Here is a 27,599-nt window from a genome sequence, read left to right as displayed (position 1 = left end):
TAGACTCCAAGAAAACAATGTTTTATTTTCAAAAACAGTGCCAATTTTAAATTTACTCGAGTATTAAGTTTAATAACAATACCATAGTCAATGAAAAGTGAATGATTACTTTCCCGGCAGCTGCTGCACAACCCAATGAGCATTTCCACCATTTTACGTTTATTTCAAATTTCCAGCCATTGCAGCACTTCATTGCCATTTTATATTGCAATATCAAACCTGCATCAGTGCGTTTAAAGTTGGCTCAATATTCAATCCATAGTTCAGATTTTCTTACATAAAATAAACAACCAGAAGAACATTTAATCAGAGTCGAGAATGTGAGTAGATTATACTATTGGTGGGATCTCTTCATCAATCAAGGTGTGTACTTGTTGGGAACAGTGGCTTCAAGTAGGGGGTCTCTTTCAACAACATGGATCTTGAGCTTCTAAGAGTTTGTTCCTTGTCAATTACCTACGATGCAGCATCTATGGTGATTGCCTCTGAAATTCCTGTTCCTTGCTCTGTACAAGTGATATGCAACGATCCATCCCTTTAAAAAAAATATGTTGAATGAATGTTAGAATAGCAAACTGACTGAAAACTGATAGACAGTACCAATCTGGACTACTTACTCTTTGGAATTAGAACTGCATTAGGAACATAGGAACAGGAGTAGGCCATTCAGCCCCTCGAGTCTGCTTCACCATTCAATGAGATCATGGCTGATCTGGTTGTGACCTCAGTTCCACATAACTCTCAACCCCCTTGTCATATGATACGACAATCACAGATGGAGGGAAAATGGTCACACACAGCAGGGACCATCAGCGGTTTAATGATGATACACTAATTTTACTAATGTTTTTCAGGTTACTTTAATTTTGAACCATCTTTCCTGTAAAAACCGCTCTTTCCCAGCGACTACTTATACGTGAATGATGTAAACATTAGTCAGGCCAACATTTGTAAAAAGCGATAATCAGCATTCTTGGAGCAGCAATTCTTTGTGCCATGTTTTACTGCCTCATTAAAATGCTTAAGGGAAGTATCAAGTTTGATAATATAGGCAAATACAGCTTAATGCCTTCTATCTATGCCACAAACCTGCATGTACATACAGCCAATTATTTCATATCTGAAACATTTTGAAAGTGATAAATTAACAATTCAGTTCCAAAGGTCACTAACACTTTGTTTGAACAGCCATTTAACTCCTTCAGTCCTATACAAGATATTATTCATCCATTAGAATGTACAAATGACAATCAAAAGCTGAGCAAGATTAAAAGAGGAAGTACGACAAGTGCCTGACAATGATCCTGCCCAAACAACAAACCTGCAATTTCATGTGATCGTTTACTACATACTTAGAACCACAGTCAACCACCTACCAATCATGAATCCTGTACATGTACTCAAAATGTAACTGCACAATGGAAAGGAAAGGAGCTCCTCCTTTAGGAATCTGGGCCAAAAATGCACATCACTGTGACCTTTATAATAGGTGGGAGGCAGCCAAGAACATTTTCCTGACCAACAATGCTTTCATTATAATGTGACCAAGTCTGGAGCCGTGACTGATTCAGAGACGAAAGCAGACAATGGCAGACATTTACCGTGATATTTCAGAAGGAGAATATTCCTATCACAACAAAATAATTTAAAGGGAAGACCTACTTTCTGTGGTAAAATAAAGTAGTTAGGGAAAATATTGAACTTAAGGAAAGTGCATGTAACTGAAAACAAATGAGTTCCAGATAAGATATTGATCAGAATATGAAGAGTGGCATAGAATTACCAGAAGGCTAAGAAGAACTAAGAACTTAGAATACAAGAGAAAACTAGCTAGAAATAGAAAAAGAGATACAAAGAGCTTCTGTATCTATTAAAAAAGGCAAAATAACACATTTAAGAGAAAATGGAGAGTTAATTGTTAAAAATAAGGAAATGGTGGATGAAATCAATAAACATTTTGCTTCTGACCTTCCAAGAGGATAAAAACAGTCCATTAACAGAGGGGAACTTAGTAAACTTACAACCCCAAAGGGGAAGCAGTACAAAAACTAATGGAGCTGTTGGCTGTCAAATCTCCAGGACCAGATGGACTGCATTCTGATAGAAGGCAGACTGATAAATGGACTACATCTTAAAGGAGGCAGCTAATGAGATAGTAGAGTGCAGAGGTGTTAATTTTCTAAAACTGACTGCATTCAGGAAAGTTTCCATCAAATTGAAAAGCAGCAAGTAAAGCCCTTATTTTCACGAAAAAAGGCAAACAGGAAACCACATGCCAGACAGCCTGATATGTGTTGCCTAGGTGCTAGAATCTATAATTAAAGATTATTCAATGATTGAGGGTTTCCAGATGGTAAAGTGCCACATCAATATTTTATGTGGAAAATATGTTTACGGTGTAATATATTAACATGAATAGAGTATTGACTGGCTGGCAGAAAACAGGGGAGACAGGTGTAGGACTAACAACCCAGAACCCTAGCCTAATGGTCGGAGGACATGTGCTAGAATCCCATTATGGCGGAGGGAAAAGTTTGAATTCAATAAAAAAACCTGATAGAGCAAACCTGTATCTCCATACATGTGACAACAGTAAATCAAATCAGATCAGACCAGAGGTACAGATCCTATTCCTTGTCAGGGTATAGGCACGCAGACTTGAACCTAGGGGCCAAGTACAACTGTCCATCAATACAGTTCACGTTTTTTCCACTTTCACCATTTAGAACTCGGTAATATTGTTGGCAGTGGTAAGTGTTATGGTCAATTGCAAATCTTTGCATTAAAAGCTGGTGTCTCTTGACTCACTTTAAACTCAGTTCAGATTTTAATCACTTTCCTCTTGCAGTATTATCTCCCAAACCTTCCAGCTGCCCAGTCCTTCCAGCTGCCCAAGTGGCTGAGGATTGGTGCAGACTTAAATCATAGCAATGAGAAAAGTCAAGGTTTAGTGACTGGTTTGTACTGAGTCAGTAATTCTCTACCTTGGCAGCATTTAGAGGAGCTACAGCATAGCATGCTGGATAGGAAAAGAAATAAACCCACTAAGGGTTACCTTTCCTAAATGGTAATCAGAGAATCTTGCTGCAATCAAACAATAATATTTGGCTGAGACATCATACTTTAATGTCTCCGCACGGTCGCTAGCCATAAAAATGATAAACAGCCCTAGGGACTGGGAGAAAAAGGGAGAATTATACTGAAAGATAGTTGATGGCTATGGAATCACACATCTTTAGGACAGAAAGAAAAACTTGTTAAAATATCCCACAAAACACTCTCAAATTCTCCTAAAATAAACTTTGAAACACATACCTTTTCATGGTGAGAACAGAGAGAATGTCACGGTTGCCGTCTTCCTTCAGTTGTAAATCTTTGAGTACAATCTAATCAATGAAACAAAATTAAAACAATATTATAAAGGGTAGAATGGAGTATTTTAATCATATATCTGATCAAAATACTACAATTATTGCATAATAAACCGCCCACTGTCTTCCCAGGTGTAAAACTGGTTTCATCTCCAGACTGTCCAAAACATGATACTTAATTCTACTTTTAAAACAGTATCTCAGGGGTCTGAACAGTGCTGCAAGTTGCACAATCATGAGCAAACGTTACCCACTTCTAACCTTACAATAGGAAAAAGGCCAGTCTCTGTGGAATTTGTTCTCCATTGGGATTTTACTGAAGAGATTCATTCTACCATTGTGCTTTTTCTATTTGCTTATTTCATCAGTATTTATTTACATCAGCACAATGTACCGATGCTATTAGCAATATATTTGATTATTCTTTTTCTTTTTCTCAGCTTGAGTTTAAAAAAAGTAAAACAATTTGTATTTCCAGAAGTTCAGCTGGAAGAGCAAACAAGATGTCTTTATTTAAGGTGCCTGTGTTCAAAAACAACTCTTCCAGATAGGGTTCCTTGCCTTTTATATGACCTCCTTTATTGTATATCATTACATGGTTACAAGGACAGCAGAAGATCAGCACACAGCATCACTGGATTCACCAAGTACACTTTATTTTACAGCTACATCTTAGCTTCGCTCTACACCTTCCTTTGCCAGCTCAGTTGGGAAAAAAGACCATCACATCAACAAACAATAAATAATAAAAACAAGTAAACTCTGGAAGGAAACAACGCTTTGTCCACAAATGCCAAACACTGGAACAACTGTCTAACAGAAATAGAGTAATCAAAACCTAAACTTAACTAGCATCCCTTTTGGAAATAAAACATACATTGGTCTTGTTATTTGAGTTTTAGCTACAACAAGAACGTCAAAATCTAGTCACCTGCAATGTTAACCTTATCCTTGATAATAGAAAAAATTTTTCCATCTACACCGTGCAACAAAATCATGAACTCACTTTTCATACATAGAATCAGCATTTTACTAGACATAATCCAGAGGAAATCTTCAGAATTATTGAATGAACACTTGTAATAATTTTGTTTTTTTTAAAGCCAGTCAGCTCTGGATGGTTGTTGGCAGCTACAACTAACTGATTAAAATCAGCATTCTTGTGCAAACCTGCTATTGCTCTAGAATCAAAGAAAAAGGGGTGGGGAGGGTGACTGCAAAACATAAATGTTCCAAATTTCCCTGACAACTTCAGCAATTAATGACAACTTAGTGAGTTTAATTCCAAAGACATGCATCCTACTAAAAAGACAGACAGATGAGTGAGGTGGGTTGCTTGCCTTCTTAATAAGAAAGGAAATTAAATCGATGTGAAGATCAAGAGAAGCTGGATAGACTGGGACTTTTTTCACCAGAGTGTAGGAGGTTGAGAGGTGACCTTATAGAGGTTTATAAAATCATGAGGGGTATAGATAAGGTAAACGGCAGGTGTTTTTTTCCCCCCCCAAGGTGGGCAAGTTCATGACTAGGGAGCGTATTTTTAAGGTGAGAGGAGAAAAGTTTAACAAAAAACATGAGAGGCAATTTTTCTTATACAGACAGCAGTTCGTGTGTGGAACGAACTTCCAGAGATGAATGCGGGTACAGTTACAGTGTTTAAAAGACATTTGGATAAATTCTTGACTAGAAAATGTTTGGAGGGACATGGGCAGGTGCAACTGGTTTAGTCTGGGATTAGGTTCTACATGGACTGGTTGTTCTAAAGGGTCTGTTTCTGTGCCTTAGGACTCTAAGTGATCTGAGGTGAGAAGGTGCAGAATCTGCGGACATACAAATGAGGAACCACAAAGGGGAAAAAAAAACCAGAATGAGAGTTGTGTACGGGCCTCCTAGCAGTAGTCCAGATGTGGGGAAGAAAATAAAACCAGGAGACAGAAAATGCATGCAAGAAAGGCAGTATTACAGGGTCTATTGAGGGACTTCAATATGAAGGTGGACTAGGAAAATCAGGGTGGTTGTGATCTCAAGAAAAGGAACTTATGGAATATTTACAGGATGGTTTCTCTGGAGCAGCTTGTGGTTGAGCCCATGGGAACAGGCAATTCTGGATTTGGTGATGCGTAATGAGGCAGACTTGATTAGGGAGCTGAAGATGAAGGAACCCCGAGGGGACAGTGACCATAATACGATAAAATTCATCAAGGGTTGAGGGAGAAATTAAAATCAGATGTAACGGTATTACAGCTGAGTAAAGTTAACTACAAAGTCATGAAGGAGGAGCTGACCAGAATTGATTGGAAAGGGAGTCTATCACAGAAGATAGTGGAGCAGGGTAATTCAGGAGGCACAGCAGAAGTTCATCTTAAGGAACATGAAACATACTAAGGCAAGGACAACCATGGCTGACAAGGGATCTCAGGAACAGCAAATACACAAGAGAAAAAGCATACAATGTTGTGAAGCCAAAGGATTGGGAAACCTTTCAAAGATCAGTAGAGGATAACTAAAAGGTAACAGAGCCGGGTTTGGAGGGGGGGGGGGGGGGGAGAGACACACACAACATGAGGGTAAAAAATAGACAAAACATTTTTACACTATATAAAAAGGTGACAGGAGTGATCACTGGACTGGGGCAGCATGGTGGCTCAGTGGTTAGCAGTGCTGCCTCACAGCGCCAGAGACTCGGGTTCGATTCCAGCCTCAGTTGACTGGAGTTTGCACATTCTCCCCATGTCTGTGTGGGTTGCCTCTGGGTGGTCCAGTTTCCTTCCACAATCCACCGATTTGCAGGTTAGGTGAATTGGCCATGCTACATTGCCCGTAGCGTTAGGTGCATTGGGGAAGTGAGTCTGGGTGGGTTACTCTTCAGAAGGTCAATGTGAACTTGTTGGGCCAAATGGCCTGTTTCCATACTGTAGAGAATCTAATCTAAAAATAAATTAGGCTGGAGAAGTAGTAATAGGGAAACCATGAAATGATGGACAAACTGAATAGGTACTCTGCATTGATTTACAGTGAAAGACACCGGTAGCATACCAGAACTTCAAAAGATTCAGGGGCAGAGGTGAATGTAGTGGCCATTACTATGGAGCACATACTGTGGAAATGGAAAGGCCTGAGGTGGATAAGTCACCTGGACCAGATGGACTACATCCCAGAGTTCTGAAGGAGATAGATGAGGAGATTACGGAGGCACTAGTGCTGATCTTTCAGGAATCAGTGGAGTCAGAGAGGATCCCAGAGGATTGGAAAATGGCTAATGTAATACCTCTATTTAAGAAAGACGGGAGGTAGAAGGGAACTTAACAGCCAGTTAGCCTGTCCCTGATCGTTGGTAAGATTTGAGAGTCCATTATTATGGATGAGATTGCGGAGTACTTGGAAGTGCACGGTCAGAGTCAGCACAGCTTCATCAAGGGAAGGTCATGCTTGAAAAATCTATTAGAATTCTTTGAGGTGGTAATGAGCAAGTTAGACAAAGGAGAGCCAGCAGTAGTGATCTATTTGGATTTCCAGAAAGCCTTTGACAAGGTGCTAAATAAGACAAGAGCCCACAGTGTTATGGACAAGGTACTGGTATTGATAGAGGACTGGCAGAGACTGAGAGCGCGGATAAAGGGGCTCATTTTCAAGCTGGAAGCTGGTGACTGGTATGGTTCCTCAGGAGTCAGTATTGGGAATGCAGCTATTCACATGGACAATGTGGATGAAGAAACTGAGGGCACTGTTGTGAAGTTTGCAGATGACACAAAGATAAGTGGAGAGGCAGGTAGTATTGAGTGAGCAGGGAGGCTGCTGAAGGACTTGGACAACTTAAGAGTGCGCAAAGAAGTGGCTGACAGAATACATTGTGGAAAAGCGTGAGATACATACTTTGGTAGGAAGGATAGAGGCATAGACTATTTTCTTAATAGGGAAAGGCTTTGGAAATCTGAAGCACAAAGGGACATAGGTATCCTGGTTCAGAATTCTCATATGGCTAACAGGCAGATTCAGATAGCAGTCAGGAAAGAAAATGAGAAGGGCCAGAATACAAGAGTAGAGATGTATGGTTGAGGCTGTATAAAGCTCTGGTCAGATTGCACTTGGAATATGGTGAGCAGTTTTGGCCCTCCTATCTAAGGAAGGATGTGCTGACCTTGGAGGGGGTCCAGAGGAGCTTTACATTATTTATGTTAATTTACCATTAAATTAACCTGTTGAACTACGTATAACTGGACAAGAGGATGAGGACAAGGTCAGTTCAGGCTTGGTGATGAAATCCAAAATCAAACAGTTTGCCAAACCTAGATGCCTAAGGTGGCCCAGTAAAAAAACACATTAGCATCTGCGGAAATATAGCTTCACACAACATGGAGGCTTTTTTCCCCAAAAAGTATCAAGTGCTCTGAGAGTTTTCTGCCTCTCCTCTTTCACAATTTCTCTCTTCCAGATTTTCAGAAGGCTTGTTTAAGAGTAGATTTGTGGCCCCTCAATCCTGCTCAATAATTCAATAAGATCATGCCTGATCTGCAGCTCAGTGGTTAGCACTGCTGCCTCAGAGCACCAGGGTCCCGGGTTCGATCCCAGCCTCGGGCGACTGTCTGTGTGTGTTTCCTCTGGATGCTCCGGTTTCCTCCCACAATCCAAAGATGTGCAGGTCAGGTGAATTGGCCATGCTAAATTGCCCCATTAGTGTTAGGTCAATTGGTCGGAGGGAAATAGGTCTGGGTGGGTTACTCTTTGGAGGATTGGTGTGGACTGGTTGGGCCGAAGGGCCTGTTTCCACACTGTAGGGAATCTAACCTAATCTTAAATCTAATTCCTCACAGAATCCCCCAAACCTCTCGATTTCTTTACATCTGAAGAATCTTTTCAATCCCAGCCTTCCTTGTGCTCTTTGACAGAGTGCGCACATCCTTCTGGAGTACAGAATTATTTCAGTAAAGACTCAAAGAAAAACACTGACCTGTGCTAATTTGTTTCTTTCTGGCTCACAACCTTTCTCCACAGACTCATACAGTTCAAGGCAGACGGAAGAAACATTTCCTGGTGCTTGAAAAGCATGATGTTTCCTTGCTGGTAATGGAGTACCTGATGGAAACACCACCTTATATGTGTCAGATCCAGACTCATCACTCTCCTAGGAACAGGAAAGTAAAAGGATAAAATAACATACAAGCAATTGGCAGTAATGGGTAATGATTTTACTGCATTAATAAATCGCATTAATAGAATTGTTTACAAGATAAAGCATCTTGAAATCTTGATTATTTTTTCAAACTAGAGAAAGTAATTGCTTCACCAAAGCAATACAGGATAATATTCATAATAAAAATGTTGAGCACAATCTGATTCCTCTGTAAGCCAGATTTAATCATTTGCAGCTGAAACAATGGATTAAATATTACACTGTGAAAGGTTATGGATATTCATTTTTGCAAGTGAAACAGTAACATGAAGGGCAGCACAGTTATCAAAGCGAAGGGACACCGCTACAGGCAAATGACAAATAAATATACATTCTGCAATGCACTGGTTTTCATTAAAACTGTTCGTAAATCATAGGGTGTCAACTGTAAGTTACACAGATAGGTGGTTTGGAGATTTAGATATGGTATTGAAAACTCATTCAAGACGTTTTTTGCGCCTGGAATCACAGATATCAGATTTTAATACCTTAGCAACAATGTTGCATGCAGAGCACTCCACAATTACAGATTCTTCTTCCAATGAACTGTTCTCCTTCCCTAGTAGCAATGCAGCCTCAATAGCTGCACCAACAGCTATCACTTCATCTGAGGGGATGGAATTTAACAGATCAACATCTGGGAACAGATCTCGAATCATTTGCTGCAATTTTGGAATACGTGCAGAGCCACCACAAAGAACAACCTAAAAAGAATGAAAGATACTACATTAACATGCAAGGAATTACTGGAATCTGGAATGGATTACATGGGAAGGTAGTTAAGATGGGAAACCTCAAACTTTAAACAGAATTTAGAGAAGCATGTAATAACATTCAAAGGTATGGGCCAAGTGTTAGAAAGTGGGATTAGTGTAGGTTTAGAATAGTTTTTGATGGGGCAGACTCGATGGGCCATGGGGCTTCCACTATACTACATGATTCTAATTAGAACAGACAAATTTATTCTGAGTTGGGGGTGGGGTGGGTTTTGGTGGTGATTGTTGAGGACAGCGTGGGAGCTTCTAACATTTTCCCTATGGCAGAGGTTAAGCTAATTGGCCCATAGTTTCCTGTTTTCTGTCTCAATTCCTTTTTTAATATAGTAGTCATATTTGCTATTTTGCAATCTTAAAAGAAGTGATGAGTGAGATAGCTGAAGCATTGCTTTTAATTTTCTAAAATGCCCTCGATTGAGAAAAATGTTCATTAGATTGGAAATGGCAAATTATCTGCCATAAGAAAAGGGTTAGAAACTGTTATTAAATTTATAGCTGAACACTTGGATAAGTTCAAGGTGATCAGACAGAGTTAACATGGTTTCATGAAAGGGAAACCATGTTTAAACAATTTATTAGAGCATTTGAGGAAGTAATAAGTGCTGTGGATAAAGGGGGAATTTCCAGAAGGTATTTAATAGGATGCTGCAAAGGATATTGTGGAAAATAAAAGCTCATTGCATAGGGAGAAGGTTAGGTGTGGAGAGGGTATTTCCACTGTTTCCAATAAGACCCGATGCAATTTATTTGACAGCAAAGCAAGCTTGGAAGGCTGAATGGCATACTCCTGTTTCTATTTTGTATGCTAACTACAGCATCCAACATTTTGACATTTCTAAGTTTTAAATCAGGTTTCAAACAAACAGGGGGGTTCATTGTGTCCTACAGATATTTATCTAAAAATCAGCAACAGTAACAGATATGTTGCTGTGGAAATTTGCCATGTAGAAATTGGCATTTGGGTTTCATACATTACAAAAGTGACGACATTTCAAGAGCCCTACATGGACTGTAAAGTATTTTTGTGATACAAGGAATGTCATTTAATATATATTTTAATTTCATTTATGTTTGAACTTGGATTTTTGCATTTGAACTCATGGCATATGACGTTTCTGTGCATTTGAAGGAGTTTAATGATTAACTTGCAAGTATTTCTGTAGCAATAGTGATTTTAAAATAAAGTCCAAGAATGGTGGTTTTGAAGGTGCATAGGAATGTTTATGTTGGGAGAGTCAATGAGCAAACAAAATAAAGTGTAGTGCATTGTGCCTTCAGAACAGTCTGGAAGCTGTTGGGCTTACACCCAGACTTGAAACAAAAGCTTTGGGCAAGACTTAGCTTTGGAAAAGTATTAAATCAATGATATTTAACATGATCACTGCTCAACATCTAACCACTGTAGTAATCAAAGCCACATACAAATTGCTTTAAGTGAAGAATTGGATTGGAATGCTTGGAGAATCTACATGAATAGCTGGAACTAAAACGAGCCAAACACACTCAGTATTGTACACTTTCTTCAATTAAATCTGATTGTACACTCTGGTGTTATTGAAATGAACTTTTTTTTTCAGTAGAGAGAGGACACTTTACATTAGCCCTAAAATTAGAGTGGGTCAGAACTTTATTTTTATTGCCTTTTCCACATCCATTCAGCACTATTGAGGTTCTTCAGCTCAGTAACGTAAGTAACAGGATTTCCTAAAGTGTCTGCTTGAGCACAAAACCTATCAATGATACATCATGTCTGTTAATAACATAAGAGATTAATATTATCTTACAAATAACAAATGTTTTTCTTTGTAACTATTACTTTCAAAAAGGGTGTGCACACACAAATAGCAATCATGTTTTCAACAAATTGGCACAATAGGCCAAGTCACTTTACTTCTAAGACTTGGATAATTTCGGTCCTCGACCTTTGGATAGATGTTTGCTTTGTGTATTGACTATGACCATCTGTTTCCCATATTGCCCTCTATTTGTCTTTGGAGGGGAGGGGAAGAGAGGAGTGTATGCCCACTGCACAGAGTGTCACATCAGCAGAGGTCCAATTGTTCATGTTTTCCTCATCTCACACTGAACATGTGTTGCTTGTTTCTGATGGTGAGGTTGAGGCTAGCATATAGGGAACCAGACTGGAACAGTTTAATTGCAGGGAGCCTCACATCAAAATAATCTAACAGTCCTACGACTGGCATTGAATAAAAGCTACTCTGAATGGCCACCTTAGAGGTCACAAGAATGGCTGGCAAAGTAACTATGGTAGTGGGATAGTTGGGGTGGTTTCCTGCCTTTCGATGGAGCAAAACAAATAAGTTACTTTGAATCCACTGTATGCTATATTAAGAGCACGGCATGTTATTAAAGAGTGCTTACAAAAGAAATGGGAACAGTTTCTTTAGATTAGCATCCATTCACATAATGTCAACATAACCGGATTGGTTTATATGTACACAAGTTGTTACAGTGTAGATTTATGAGCAAGATTTATGCTAATGTTGATTTGGTATGATTAATATGGATGTTAGGTGAGGAGGAGTTATTCACAAGTTGATTATTGTGATGATTTTATAAAATATGAGAACGTTTCAAATAAATATGTTCTCTATGAATATTAAAGTCTATACTGCTTAAACCAACTGTACATTCATCTGTGGCAGGAGTATTTTACTGGCATTATTACATAAAACAACAGATTTATGACCTTTAGCAGCAAAAAATACAGAATATTTATCACTCCCATTACTCTGTATTGACAATTGAAAGAGAGAGCAGTAGAACCTGGAGGTAGTTCAGTGGGTCTTTTGCCTTGCTAACTGGAAACTTGACAAAGTTTGAAATTCAAGGGTTAGGTCAACATTTATTGTTAAGCATCTCCAATGCAAACCTTAGATATTTCACCTCTGGAGAGTCCAGCTTCTTCTACAAGCTTCTGAATAGGTTGAACACTTTGAATGAACAATGCAGAACATACAGATTCAAATCTTGCTCTGGAAAAAAAGACATACAATTAAAATAAAAAGACAGCCTGCTGCCCATAAAAAATTTCAAATTCTAGAGTACACTGCAGCTTTATTGAGTTGTAAAATGTTAGACAGCTTCTAGATTTGTTGCTCATGGAAAGAATAGTCATATAAAACCCAGCTTGTGTACTGGGTTTCCAGTTTAATATCATACTTCATTCAAGTTAACCATAAAAATTTCTTCAAAATGGCTATAGGTTTATAGGTGAGGATCATGCTGAAATGTTCAATCAGAAAAATCTAGCCTAACAGTAACAAGGTTAATTACTAACAGAAAACACTGTCTTCTTTCATTGGTGCTTGGATCAAAGGAGATCGATGGAAGATTAAAAATTGAGAGAGTCCTCACAGAATGGATAAAGAGGATTTACTTTATAGCAAAGTGGTCAATAACCAGGGCATTGTTATGAATGTGAGATTTTATAAGACTGTAAGTTTAAAAACTGTCCATTTCATTGAAGCTAGAATGAAGAGGTGAAAGGAAGGATCAGGTGACCTATTCAGAAGTCAGCCTCACAACAGGAGTCGGTGGCTTGGTTTCTACAGAGATGGGGTGAGGGGTGGTGCTAGCCAACAGACTTGCTGAGCAATCGACTTTCAGATTCCAGAAGAGTTGTTAGAGCTGCCATAACTAGTCATGGGTTCGGAAACGGAGCCACAGCTGCTCAATACCAATCCAGAATTAACTAAGAGTGCAAAGTGTCCCTTTTTCTCAAATTGTAACAGGCCTTTTAGGAAATAAGTAGCTAGAAAATGCAGGCACCAAGGAAATTGAACATAAAATCTCTAGAACAATACAACAGAGATGGAAGCCTTTCATCTCCATCTCTGGTGCTTGGTACTGTCGAGCTAGAAGCTTCATATAGAGGTCTAATATAACAATAATTGGTCTACTAATAAGGTTCAACATCAACATGTCGCTTGGCCTCTCACAACTAAATACATACCTGGATATACTGCAGTCAAAATCTAAGCCTTCATGAAGTGAATCTAAAAAACAGTTGGAACTTCCCAAAGTTGACAATGTGTGCTTAGCAACTTCAGCACTATTAATAAGTTTCATCATGGCTCTCGTATTGCTCTTAACATCGTGCTTAAACAATCTGTTATAAAATAAAAAGTTTAGAATTTCATTCTTGCAGAAGTAGAGTCAGTGTTGAAAGTGATCCAACATTATCTCTATTTCTTCTGTATAAGCTCTTACCTCTGGAATTCTGAAGCTAAATAGAGTGCCAATGCTTCTGTGAAACACTCTCCTCCTATGCTGTCATCAGTATGAGAGGCAAGGACTCTGTACATGCCACTATTTATCTCTACTATTGTAACAGATAGTGATGATCCACCAAGTTTGTAAACCAGTGCATTACTATACATGGATAGAGAAAAAGATAAAATTACATGAAAACTGTAGATTCCATTGCTTATCTTGCACAAAATGAGTTTACTCAACTGAAAGCCAGAAATAGTTGGGTTACATTACCAAACTCAATGTTTAAGTGCAGATATTCACATTGCTTTGAACAATTAAACTGAATGAGATACGATCCCTGAGATTATACAGCAACACTATTAGAGCCCATCAGCAGATTTAGTTTGCGGCTGAATCATCTAATGAAAATGTCAATTAATTAAAAAATAATATATGTATAAATCCCATTTCAATTCACAAAATTGTAAATAACACAAAGTAATATGAAGTATTGCAATGCAAATATTTATAGAACTAAAACTAACCATTCCATGACATCTAGTGAATTAAAATGCTTCAAATAAATGTACACCATTAAAATATCAAAATACACCACCTCTTCTCAGTAGGTGACTCCTGTCCAACTCCAAATGCAAGAAGAGCTGCTGCAGGTTCATGAATCAATCGCAAGACATTGAAACCAGCTGCCTGGGCTGCCTGTCTACAAAACAAAGCATATAGGACATAGTCTGACACAGATGTTTCAATAATGAAAATCTCCGATCAAAGAAAGAGTGCTGGAAATCTGTTTCCTCCCCGAAATAGGGGTTAGTTAATTACTAAGATAGCTACTTGTTAACTATAGTAGATGAGGCAGTGATGACAAGAACAGAGGAGCTTCTCGTCAAAAGGAAGAAGGCAGATAACGTAAGGTGGAGGAAGCAAGGGTCAAGCACAATTTTAGAGGTTTACAGGCTTGCTAGGAAGGAGCTCAAAAATGGACTGAGGAAAGCCAGGAGGGGACACAAAAAAGGCTTGGCAAGAAAGATTAGGGAGAACCCAAAGGCATTTTACTCAGTGGAATAAGAGAATTATCAGGGAGAAGGTAGGGCTGATCAGGGATAGCGGAGGGTACTTGTGCGTGGAATCTGAGCAGATAGGGGAAGCCCTAAATGAGTTTTTTGCTTTGGTTTTCACTAAGGAAAGGTACTTTGTTGTGAATGAGAACTGTGAGGAGCTGGGATATGGGTTTGAACAGACCAAGATTAAGGAAATTGATGTGCAAGAAATTTGGCTAACATTAAGATTGATAAGTCGCCAGGGCCAGAGCAGATTTATCCTGAGTTGCGCCAAGAAGCAAGAAAGGAGGTTGCTAAGCCGCTGAAGATCTTTGCTTCCTCACTCTCCACGTGAGTCGTACCGGAGGATTGGAAGGAAGCGAAAGTTGCTCCTCTTTTCAAGAAGGGGAATATGGAAATCCCAGGCAATTACAGACCAGTCAGTCTTACATCTGTGGTCAACAAAGTTTTGGAAAGAATTCTGAGGGATAGGATTTATGACTATTTGGAAAAGCACAACATGATTAAAGGCAGTCAGCATGGCTTTGTGAGGGGCAGATCATGCCTCACAAATCTTATTGAGATCTTTGAGGAGGTGATGAGACATGTTGACAAAGGTCAAGCAGTAGATGTGGGGTACATGGACTTCAACAAGGCATTTGACAAGGTTCCCGACCATAGGCTCATTCATAAAGTCAGGAGGTATGGGATACAGGAGATTTGGCTATCTGGATTCAAAATTGGCTGGCTGGAGGTCAGTGGTGAGTGGCGTCCCACAGGGCTCTGTTCTTTGGCCTCTACTCTTTGTAGTTTTTATAAATGACTTGGATGAGGATGTTGAGGGGTGGATTAGTAAGTTTGCTGATGATACAAAGGTTGGAGGTGCCGTTGATAATATCAAGGGCTATTCATAGAGTCATAGAGATGTACAGAATGGAAACAGATCCTCCGGTCCAACCCGCCCATGTCTACCTGATATCCCAACCTGATAGTCCCACCTGCCAGCACCCGGCCCATATCCCTCCAAAGCCTTCCTATTCAATTACTCATCCAGATGCCTTTTAAATGTACTAGCCACCACCACTTCCTCTGGCAGCTCACTCCATACACGTATCATCCTCTGCGTGAAAAAGTTGCCCCTTAGGTCTCTCTTATATCTTTCTCCTCTCACTCTAAACCTATGCCCTCTAGTTCTGGACTCCCCGACCCTAGGGAAAAAATTTGTCTATTTACCCTATCCATGCCCCTCATAATTTTGTACACCTCTACAAGGTCACCCCTCAGCCTCCGATGCTCCAGGGAAAACAGCCCCAGCCTGTTCAGCCTCTCCCTATAGCTCAAATCCTCCAACCCTGGCAATATCCTTGTAAACCGTTTTGGAATCCTTTCAAGTTTCACAACATCTTTCCCATAGGAAAGAGACTAGAACTGCACGCAATATTCCAACAGTGGCCTAACCAATGTCCTGTACAGCCGCAACATGACCTCCCAACTCCTGTACTCAATACTCTGACCATTAAAGGAAAGCATACAAACGCCTTCTTCACTATCCGATCTACCTGCTACTCCACTTTCAAGGAGCTATGACCCTGCACTCCAAGGTCTCTTTGTTCAGCAACACTCGCTAGGACCTTACTATTAAGTGTATAAGTCCTGCTAAGATTTGTTTTCCCTAAATGCAGCACTTCGCATTTATCTGAATTAAACTCCATCTGTCACTTCCAAGCCCATTCGTCCATCTGATCCAGATCCTGTTGTAATCTGAGGTAACCCTCTTCGCTGTCCACACACCTTCAATTTTGGTGTCATCTGCAAACTTACTAACTATATCTCTTATGCTCGCATCCAAATCATTTATACAAATGACGAAAAGTAGTGGACCCAGCACTGATCCATGTGGCACTCTACTGGTCATTGCAGACTGCAGTGCGACATTGACAGCATGCAGAGCTGGGCTGAGAAATGGCAGATGGAGTTCAACCTGGATAAATGCAAAGTGATGCATTTTGGAAGGTCGAACTTGAATGCTGAATATAGGATTAAAGATAGGATTTTTGGCAGTATGGAGGAACAGCAGGATTTGGTGTTCAAATGCATAGATTCCTCAAAGTTGCCACCCAAGTGGTTAGGGATGTTAAGAAAACATATGGTGGTTTGGCTTTCATTAACAGGGGGATCGAGTGTAAGAGTCGCGAGGTTTTGCTGCAGCTCTACAAAACCCTTGTGGGACCACACTTGGAACACTGTTTCCATTTCTGGTTGCCCTATTACAGGAAAGATGCGGAGGCTTTGGAGAGGGTGCAAAGGAGGTTTACGAGGATGCTAGCCTGGACTGGAGGGCTTGTCTTTTGAGGAGAGGTTGGCAGAGCTTGGACTTTTGTCTCTGGAGAGGAGGAAGAGAGGTGACCTGATCAAGGCGTACAAGGTAATGAGAGTCGATAGCAAGAGACATTTCCGCCAGGCGGGATTGACTGCCACAAGGGGTCATAGTTTTAAGGTGTTAGGAGGAAGATATAGAGGAAACATCGTAGATAGGTTCTTTACACAGAGAGTTGTGAATGCATGGAATGCTTTGCCAGCGGTGGTGGTGGAAGCAGAGTCATTGGGGACATTTAAGCGACTGCTGGACATGCACATGGATAGCAGTGAGTTGAGGGGTGCGTAGGTTAAGTTACTTTATTTTAGATTGGGATTAATCATCGGCACAACATCGTGGGCTGAAGGGCCTGTACTGTGCTGTACTTTTCTATGTTCTATAGTATTCAGGCTAAAACAAAGCACAAAGTTAACACAGAAGAATCTCTCAAAAAAAATTAGAAACAAGAAGAAGCTATAGCAAGATATAAGCCAACAAAAAGACATGAGCCAAACATTTAAATGCACGGACTGATGACAATTAAGTGGTTCAGTCTGAATTTTTATGATTGGATAGATTAAGGTCTGCCTAGCCTACCTTAAAACATTTTTCTGGTTCTTGCCAAAGTCTAGTGGGACAGTCACAACAACATCATTTGCATCAGAGCCCAATGCTGATTGCGCAGTTTCTGTAAACAAAAATCAATTGACCAAGAAGAATTTTTTTAAAAGCTGTAAACTAGGTTAGGTTATGTGATTTGTAAAGCACCATCATCATTAATGCTGTACGCCACAATTACAAGCTGGGTCACTAGCCCAAACTTCATGATCACACTGCCTCCTTGACTTGTTACAATGGTCCATCAAAGCTAAATGCCAAATAAAAACTGAAAGAATGGCGGATACTGTAAATCAGAAACAAAAACAGAAGTTACTGGAAAAGCTCAGCAGGTCTGGCAGCATCTGTGGAGAGAAATCAGAGTTAATGTTTCAGGTATGATGGCCCTTCCCCAGAACTGAAGGGTCACTGGACCTGAAAAACATTAACTTTGATTTCTCTGCACAGATGCTGACAGACCTGCTAAGCTTTTCCAGCAACTTCTGTTTTTGTTAAAGCTCAATGCAAGCTGGAGGAACAGCAGCTCCATTTTCCATTTAGGCACTTTACAGCCTCTAGGACTCCACATTGCGTTCAACAACTTCAGAGCATGACCGTGTTCCTGGCATTGCTCTCAGCAGAGTGGACCCATTTTCTCCTTTCCACATCTATTATTTCCACCTATTTCTCATCTCTCTCTCTCTCCTTAACCATCACTGTACTATGTTTGCTTTGTTCTGCACACCATCGCTATTCATTCTACTTGTTCCTCACCCCCTCAGACATTAGCATTAAAAAAAACCTAGCCTTTTCTATTCCCTTTTAGTTCTGAAGGAGTCAGATTGAATTGAAATATTTATTATTTTCTTTTCATAAAGATGATGCCACCATGGGTGAGTTTCTCCTGCATTTTCAGTTTTATCTGAGATTTCATTGTTTGCTTACATAATTTTATTTCACCAGGTTATAGTCCAACAGGTTTATTTGGAAGCACTAGCTTTCGGAGCACTGCTCCTTAACCACCTGATGAAGGAGCAGCACTCTGAAAGCTAGTGCTTCCAAATAAACCTGTTGGACTATAACCTGGTGCTGTGTGATCTCTAACCTTGGACTGGGGTGGACCACACCATCACCTCCAAGTCATAATTTTACTCCAGCGTTGAATATGAATATCCTCATCAGCCATTGGTTAATTAGGAACACTCTCACCTGAGACACACATTGCAGGTTTAAACCCCACATCAGGACTGAAGTACTAAAATACACATTAATAGTCCACTAAAGCATTAAGGAGGTTTTATACTGTTGTAAAGTTATTTTCTGAATGCAACAATAAAGGGAGGCTCCCTTGGGTGAATGAAATGGAATATTTTGCAAAGAACAGGGGAGTAATCTTCGGCATTTTCAATATTTATCCCCTAGTCAACATTACAAAAGTCTAATGCTTGTTCATCATATTTGTGCTTGCCATGTATGACTAGTCACTATACTTCCATTACAAGGGTCAGTACACTTCAAAAGTACTTCAGTGGTTGTAACGTGTTTGTGAAAGGCACTACTGAAATTCAAGTTGTTTTCTTTCCTCTTTTAAATAGCAGTATAATGAAGATGAGGTGAGAAAATATTTCAACCGGTGTGATTTTCTGCTCATTCACCCTGATAATCTCACATGGACAATGATACAATTTTTTTATTGCGTCAGCCTGATTAAGTCACTTAGCATGCGTAACAGAAACAAAGTTTTTTAGACTGTTCATTGTAGCCACTGTTCCACTTTAAACAATTCAGATTTCTGAATTTTGAGGGTTTAGAAAAAAAATCTTATTCTCAGGATGTTGTAAAGCTGCATTTATTGCCATTTTCAGTTAGTCAGAGATGATAGACCTCTTCCACAAAGATCACTGTAGTCCTTGTGGGCTGGACAGAGAATTCCAGGATGTTTAAAATATGAAGTTAGGATAAGTGGTTTCTGACAACCACAGTCATATCCATTTATGTCAGTTATTCCTCCAGTTAGTAGAGTGTTTTCCATGTGACTAACCCCATCTAACCCCCTCCCCAATCAGTGACTCTGATCCATTACTGACATATTCAGGTGGCATGATGGCTCAGTGGTTACACTGTCCCCTCACAACATCATTGATCTGGGTTTAATTTTACCCTGCAGCGACTGTCTGAGTGCAGACATTCTCCCTGTGTCTGTGTGGGCTTCCTCCAGGTGTTCTGGCTTCCTCCCACAGTTCAAGGATGTGCAGGCTAGGTGGATTGGCCATGGGAGAAGCAGGGTTACAAGGGTAGGGCAGGAGGGTGGGTCCGGGTGGGATGTTTTTCAAGGGTCAGTGTGGACTCAATAGGCTGAATGGCCTGCTACCATACTGTTGGGATTCTGTATGCAGTTGAGTTTTGTCTTTGTACATGGGGCAACTGCTCTTCACTCTCAGAATAAATTCATATTCTCATTTTATTATTAACAATCTCGTTTCTAGTCATTTTGCAGGTTAGTTCATTAAAACATTCTATCTGTTCCTAAGTATGACTCCACGTCTTGGGATCATTGTATTAGTTTGAGCTCATGTGCACAAAGAATTATATAATCAGCACATTTCCATGGCTAAAGTTTCCTTCAATTTTGCAATATGCAGATGCTTGCTCCAGTTCATAATCACATGTCCTATGGAAGCAGAGTTACTCATTCCTTCATACAAATTAAAATTTTAGATGTAAATTTTCCTCGACAGAGTTGCACTTACCCTTCATTTTTGCAAATATCAACTTTATTACTTCCTCTGGAGTGACAATCTTGAGCTCTTCCCCAGTATCAATTTCAAATCTAGGTTTCCCATCCTTTTCAATAACCTGTTTAAACATTTAAAAAGAAAAATCAAATTAATTCTCTCATAATTGGAGTCAAATTGCAAACATCAAATTAACTGACAGAATGTAAACTGTAAATATTTTGCTGCACAGAGCATGAAAAGGTTGCCATGTCACTATAATTCTGTACATTTTGCAGTAAGTGTGACTGTTTTGGTAACACTCAGATTAGATCAGTGCTTCATTATTCCCTCTCGATAAGCAGCTGGTGTGAAAATACTATTTTTTTTTACTGAGGTAATCTTCAACTGGTGACATATGTACTGTTTTGGCAAACTTTCCTCAAATTCTTCCGTTTGATACAACTAGTAAAAACACAAAATATTTTGAGTGTAAGACTGCTACTTGGAGTGAACGCACTCAATATTCTCCTTTTTACCATTGCTTATGGTGTGTTCTTAAAAAAGGAGCACACATTTGTTATGATGAAAGGTCACTGATCTGTAACGTTCACTATTTCGCTCTTCACAGGAACTGCCCAAGCTAATGAAAATGTCCAGCATTTTTTTAACTTCTAAAAAAAAACTCGAAGCTTTTTCATTTCAAACTTAGTCAAGTCCACCTTTTAGTAACATATTTCAAAGAGCCACTTAAAAAGTTATTGCAGCTGTCAAGTCAAACTCTAGCAGCACATTGCTTTCTGAGTTGATTAACGAAAATGGAAGACAGTTGGTTGATTAATTGTGAGCTACAAAAAGTTTCAGATTTTGTTTTAAAAGAAACCGTAAAAAGCCATGGCAATTACTTTATTAAAATAGGTTACAGCCTCCTTTATTTCAATACTTACAGAACACTTGCTTTTTGCCACATGCTTCTGAACTTGAGGATCGTCGAAACTAGCAAAAAGTTAGAAGCAACTTTGAAAATGGAAGGACACAATTTAATTGAAAAATATTAATGTTTAAAATGACAAATCTTTATTTCTTTTGAAATTTGTATTTCATACTCTCCAATTACAAAATTATACAAAATATTGACAAGAGACAAGTAATACAATTTATTATGCTTCAGTCACTGTACGACTTACTAACTGGAAAAGCTCCTACACATGCCTAAAATGGAAACTAGTCAGAGAGGTCTACATTACAGAAAAAGACCCTTTAGCCCATTGACTCTGTGGTGGTCAAAAACAAGCACTAACTATTATCATTTTCAAGGATATGGCCCATAAGCTTTGTATATATTGGTATTGCCTGTGCACATCTAAATCCTGATCTGTTCTGCTATACTCTCACTGTTGTTTCACCTTGACCAAAAGCAAATTGTCCAGAAATATCAATGTGTTAGAAATGCAAGAAAGGGCAGCCAGCATCTCTGGAAGGAAAAGGAAGGACTAATATTTGGTTACAGCTCTTTCTTCCGAAATGAACAGTGAAACAGCATTCTCAACTGTTTTGTACTTCAAATATTTAATCTTTGTTTTTAGAGTTAAGTGGCTTCAGTGCACCTCTCCAAGATATTCGCCTTTTCTTTCAAACTGTCACGCTTCTTTCTCTGTTATTTTCCATATTAAAACTGTCCCTCTAACCAGCAATGACTCCTCAGATACTGAAGCAGTCCAAGTCCAAATGTTGCAAGAGTGACAATAAATATACAGGCCTGGGCTGATAAGCGGCAAGTGACACCATGCCAAGCAATGATCATCACCATAAGGAGAGAATCTAACCATTACCGCTGGACATTTCATGGCAATACCACTACTGAATCCCCTACTAACAACATCCTGGAGATTACAACTGATCAAAAACTGAACTGCACCAGCCACATAAATACTGTGACTACAAGAGCTGGTCAGAAGCTAGAAATCCTGCAGCAAGTTTCTCATCTCCACACTTCTCAAAGACTATCCACCAAGGCACAAGTCAAGCCAAACTCATATCCCATTAATGAATAAGAAAATGTGAAACACTACAGCAATCAAAAACAAATCTGCATGCTAAGACAATCGATGGACCTAATCCCTGCATGCCAACAATGTTTGAAAGGGTGGGAAATGAAAAACTATGATTGGCTTAAAATTTTCAGCTGCAGAATTAACCCTCACACCTCACCTGACTACAGCACCGAATGATTAAAATAGTGGCATGCCTGTTCCAATATAACTTACAATTTCAAGAGATATTCCCCCCACAATCAGTAAGCATGTCCTATGAATGTAATAAGTCAGCGCCCTACGATGCAGATAGACGGATATTTTAGTATCAGGAATAAAACAGAATATCATCTTTATTTTCACCATTTTATATCCCTCTCAGCACTGCTGAGGGGTCTGCAAACAACTCCAGAAAAGACTTGAAATCGGAGCTGTCCCTTAGCTTTACTAATAGTGTTTCCATTATCCCAAATACAAACTCCTTTTTATCAATTTTGTATTTTGTTGTCATTTTGTATTTTATTCATTTTATTAACTTTTTCTTTCACAATGTGCCATGCCCTTTCTAAAGATATTTTAGCTTACAATAGGGTGCAGCTCCAATCACAGCATTATTCACCTTAAGGTGAACTTGCTGTTTTAACTTTTGTATTATTTATGTCAGCACAATTATGGACAAAGCTTTAATATGTGTACCTTTCCCCAGACCATCTCCAGGTCCAGATCGTGTATTTCTCACACTTTTGTCAGCACCATATATTGATATGTTTACAATGTGTTCACATTTTGAATCACAAGTTTTTTTATTTTCGGCTGGGTATTTTATTATTTTGTGTAGTTTTCAGGAAGCATTTCTAGAACATTTTAACTTTATCATTGCTTCTACTTTGCCCTTCGATCATATTCCTTCTTTTATCTTTGGTTTAACTATATTTTCATCCATTTCATCTCTCTTCACCGTTTCTCATTTTAAAACACTTTTCCTGGTCTATTTCTCCTTTTTGTTAGAAGCTTGGTCCAAGTCAGGTTCAGATTTAGTCCATCCCAATGATAAAACTCCTTTCAGGGCTAATGCTACTGGAAACAGAACTACTTCTCCCCCTCATCAGAATGGATTACTCGAGTTTCATTTTATAATTTAGCAGTTTTATAATAAAGATGTGTTAGGTCTCTCATTTTTAAATACCCTGTAGGCTGGGGTAGCTCTTAGGTCTAAGAACATGATATTGAAATAGCGTCTGAGTACTCCCCAGCGGGTTCGAACACAAATACTGACTATTTCACCAGAGGATTTGTGGCATCTGTGAAATTACACTCCAAAAGAAGTGAATGATGTCAGAAATGAAATTCAAGGGAGAGAATATATTCTTAAAAGTAGGGATTCACCCAATTCACTTACTTAATTGCTGAATGTCCTGATGTTTTAGGTAAGGGGTTTAAGTTAACTAACTGAGAAATTAGAACTGAAGTGGCACACCCGACTCCTCAATTTGCTGGATGGAACATATTGTGTTAATATCAAAGCTGTTAGTAGAAAATTGAACAATTGCATCCCAAAGCTAAAGATTTGACATGTCAGATTAACTTAAAAAACTGGAATCAATTCTTCAGCTTTATCTTCATTTCAGTATAGCACAGCCTCCTCCTCAGACAAGATATATGTACAACACTTGCACATGTTTTATGAAGTGCATACAATACTATCAAATATTTCATATATTCCCATAGCATAATTTGGGCTACAAATATCTGAACAGCAATTTCTACTGTGGCTAGTAAAGATATATTTACATGGTTCTGCTGGCAAACTCTTCAAACTTACCGTCTGCCAAGAATCTGTTTCACTTTCACGAAAGTGTTTGACGCATTCCTGATTCTACCTTGCTTTGCTGCCAAGCCCACAATCTAGCAAATAAAGCAAATAAATGAGACTTTCCTAATTCGACCATGCGTACAATGTCAAAGACATAAAACGGTCTCAATTACCTTCTCATTTTCTCTATAAGCAACGACTGCTGGGGTAACACGGTCACCTGCATCATTTGCTACAACGTCGGCCCGACCATCCTAGGTTGAAATAAATTCCAAGTTTCAGATTACAAACAAGATACTTTTACAATATATTGTCACTATTTGCTACCAACCACAAATGAGACTATGTTTAAATAACACATAATTAAATAAATCATGCAGTGGATAATCAAACCAGCTTTCAACCATTGTGTGTCATCTGTGGTGTTGTTTATGGCATGCATGCCTCAAGCGTTAAAATATTGCAGGTTTCAATTTCACTAAAAAGACTGTAGCACATAATTCCAAGTTGCCAGCTCAGGGTGATATTTTGAGGGAGTGCTTCCCTGTCAGGGGTGGACTAATCAGAGAGTAGTTCATGTCTGCTCTCTCAGGTCCAAGTTCCTATGGCACTATTTTGATGAGAAGTTGGGGGATTCTTTCCAAGTGTTCTGGCCAAGACTTAGCACTCAATTAACATCATAAAACCAATTATCCAGCCATTGTCACATTTGTATTGTTTGGAGCTTTATACGTCTGCATAGACAGTCATATTTCCAACAATATCACAATTACAGCACTTCAGAATTACTTCATAGACTATAATGTGATCTCTTGATTGTGAAAAGATGCTATATAAACTGTTACAAGGTTGCACTTATGCAAAATATTGGACTTCTAAAAAGTCAAAATTTCTTTGAGACAAAGAAAGGTAGTTTCAAAGCCACAGCATGAATCTAATTACACTACACAGATAAATCTACGAAAGCCATTTCAGTCAGTGGTTTCTCCAGGAATTGTAAAGAATGCTCATCCTGTATTATCAAAGACATCGATAGAACCATCTACTGTACTGAAAGATGGGAAATAAACCAAAGGTTGTGCGCTTGAACAAAAGACACTGACCTTCTAAAAGTTAGCACAAGGTTTGCGGAAAGATTTATTGCTCGGGTGCCAGTTGCTGTAGTTGTGGGTATGTTCACCGAGCTGGGAAATTGATTTGCAGATGTTTCAGCCTGTCTAGGTGACATCTTCAGAGCTTTGGGGCCTCCTGTGAAGCGCTGCTGCACTGTGTCTTCTGGAATTTATTTGGCTCCATTTCTGTTGTTCATTGTAGTGGCCGGTATATTGGGTCCAGGTCAATGTGCTTGTCGATGGTGTTTGTGGATCGACAGACTCTAACTTGTCATTAAACGCACAACCAGCTTGTCCCTAGTAGCCATACCCAGATGACAGGGACCACCAATTTGACTGGGACAAACTAAACAGAAGACAGCCAGAGAATTCCTAAAAGCATGGCACTCATCCATGGACTCTATCAACAAGCACATTGACCTGGACCCAATATACTTGAGTCTACAGTGAACAACTGTAACTAGAAGCAGCAGAAATGGTACCAAATAAATTCCTGAAGACACAGTACAACAGCACTTCACAGGTGGCTCTAAAGCACTGAAGATGTCACCTAAACAGAGAAGAAACATCTGAAAATCAGCATTCCAGCTTAGCGAACATACCCATAACCACGACAAAAGCTAGCTTTCTAAATCAGCTAAGTGAGTATTGCTTGCACTACTGATACTAGAAAATAAATTCACCTGACCAGCTAGTGAGAGAGTGAGAGAATGCGAGAATGCGCGTTCAAAGCATATGTTTCACCTCGTCTAGAGGTCGAACTCAAGTCTACTAAATTTGATTGTCTCTCCATTGCTGCAGAAGACAAATTTTTAAAGAACGATTTCAACTTTCCAGCAACATTTCCAGAAAACTCCATTTAAACTTTAAACCACCTCAACACTGAAAGCAAGGCCATCTAATCCAATATGCAACCAGACAAGAAAACAAGCTACAAAACTTTGAACTTCACTTTATCATTGTTTGAACTTGAATCTAGCTAAATCAACCCTTTCTACTCTGTATCTGAATCTGCAGGTGTGTTTATTTCAGTGCGTACACACACATTAGTGGAAGCTGGAATGTATTTAACATTTTTACCTCAGTCAGTTTTAGTACAATAAAACCAACACTTGCTTTCTTAAATTAAAGAAAAACTGTCTGACTAGTTCCTGGTTCATGAATCGGTTATTGAGAACATCCTCCCTGTGATTAACCTATCAATTCCTGGTTAAAATTTATAGGCTTTTATGAGATCTGCCTCTTTCTTCTAAACTTCAGTGAATAAAGTCATAATTGATCCAGTTCTCTTCATACATCAGTTCCACTATCCCAAGAATCAGTTTGGTAAATCTTTGTTTTACTCTCTCCACAGCATGAACATCCTTCCTGAGGCAAGGAGACCAAAACTGCACAATACTCTAGGTGTGGTCTCACCATTTGCCTTCTCCATCACCTACTGCACCTGCATGCTTACCTTCAGTGACTGGTGAACAAGGACACCCAAGCCTCCTTTCTCACTCTATCACCATTTAGATAATGATCTGCCTTCCTGATTTTGTTACCAAAGTGGGTAACCTCACATTTAGCCACATTATACCTCATCTTCCATGCATTTGCCTACTTATTCATCTTGGCTAAATCACACAAAGCATTTTACAGTCTTCTAAATTGAACATGGAGTTCAACAACATACTAAAAACAGAAAGTACTGGGGAAACTCAGCACATCTGGCAGCATCTACAGAGACAGGAAAAGTTTCACAGGGTTAACGTTTTGAGTCCACCATGTCCATGATGAAAAGATGCCAGAGTTGGACTGGGGCAGACAAAGTCAGAAATGAAACACCAGGTTATAGTTTGACTATAATCTGGTGTCGTTTGATTTGTGACCTTCTTCTTGTGCCAGTCAGTTTATCCATCAGCTTCTGCCTTCATTTCATAATTTTGCTTCATGTAATAATTCCTGATTGATATGACTGATTCCATTGCGCAGGCACCAACTGTTGTTACTGATTCTGCTGGAAATCTCTAAGTCTCTGAATTTGCCGATTTTCTGTCTTTAGAATGAACTGAAATCAATGAAAAATGGGAACAGGAGGCCATTCAGCCCCTCGATGCCTGTGCCCCGCGGAATAACAGCGGTTCATAGGACCACTCGTGTAGATCAATGAAGTGACATTCTCTCCAGTGACAAGATTTAATTGGATCCCGGATCCCAGACCTTACAAACGGCCACACAGCTACACGTGTCCCCGAGGTGAACTCCGATGGCCGCCATCTTGGTAACTAGGAGAAACCGCCAGGCATGCCGGGAAGGCTACTGGAGGACTCCGGGGCTGATCAATAGAAGCGAGGAACAGAAGCAACGTGACGGTGGGCAATGAGAGGGATACACTGATT

At 39.4% G+C, this 27,599-nt stretch overlaps 1 protein-coding gene across 1 annotated transcript; it reads right to left on the bottom strand.

Annotated features, from left to right (window-relative positions):
- On the bottom strand, positions 1-27,525 carry hspa14 (heat shock protein 14). Its single transcript, XM_072563069.1, has 14 exons — positions 27,421-27,525; positions 24,280-24,360; positions 24,116-24,198; positions 21,208-21,256; positions 20,297-20,402; positions 17,547-17,637; positions 14,152-14,256; positions 13,551-13,712; positions 13,294-13,449; positions 12,211-12,313; positions 9,030-9,245; positions 8,320-8,493; positions 3,316-3,386; positions 1-535 (listed from the first exon to the last, which is right to left on the bottom strand). Exons 1-14 carry the CDS (start codon positions 27,475-27,477, stop codon positions 457-459), a joined length of 1,533 nt encoding a protein of 510 aa, XP_072419170.1. The 5' UTR covers positions 27,478-27,525; the 3' UTR covers positions 1-456.
- Between the last annotated feature and the right edge of the window lie 74 nt (positions 27,526-27,599).

This window comes from Chiloscyllium punctatum, chromosome 44, assembly GCF_047496795.1.
Source record: "Chiloscyllium punctatum isolate Juve2018m chromosome 44, sChiPun1.3, whole genome shotgun sequence".
Taxonomy (NCBI): Eukaryota; Metazoa; Chordata; class Chondrichthyes; order Orectolobiformes; family Hemiscylliidae; genus Chiloscyllium; species Chiloscyllium punctatum.
Note: the sequence above shows the minus strand (reverse complement) of the source record. Positions and strands in the feature narration are given on the sequence as shown.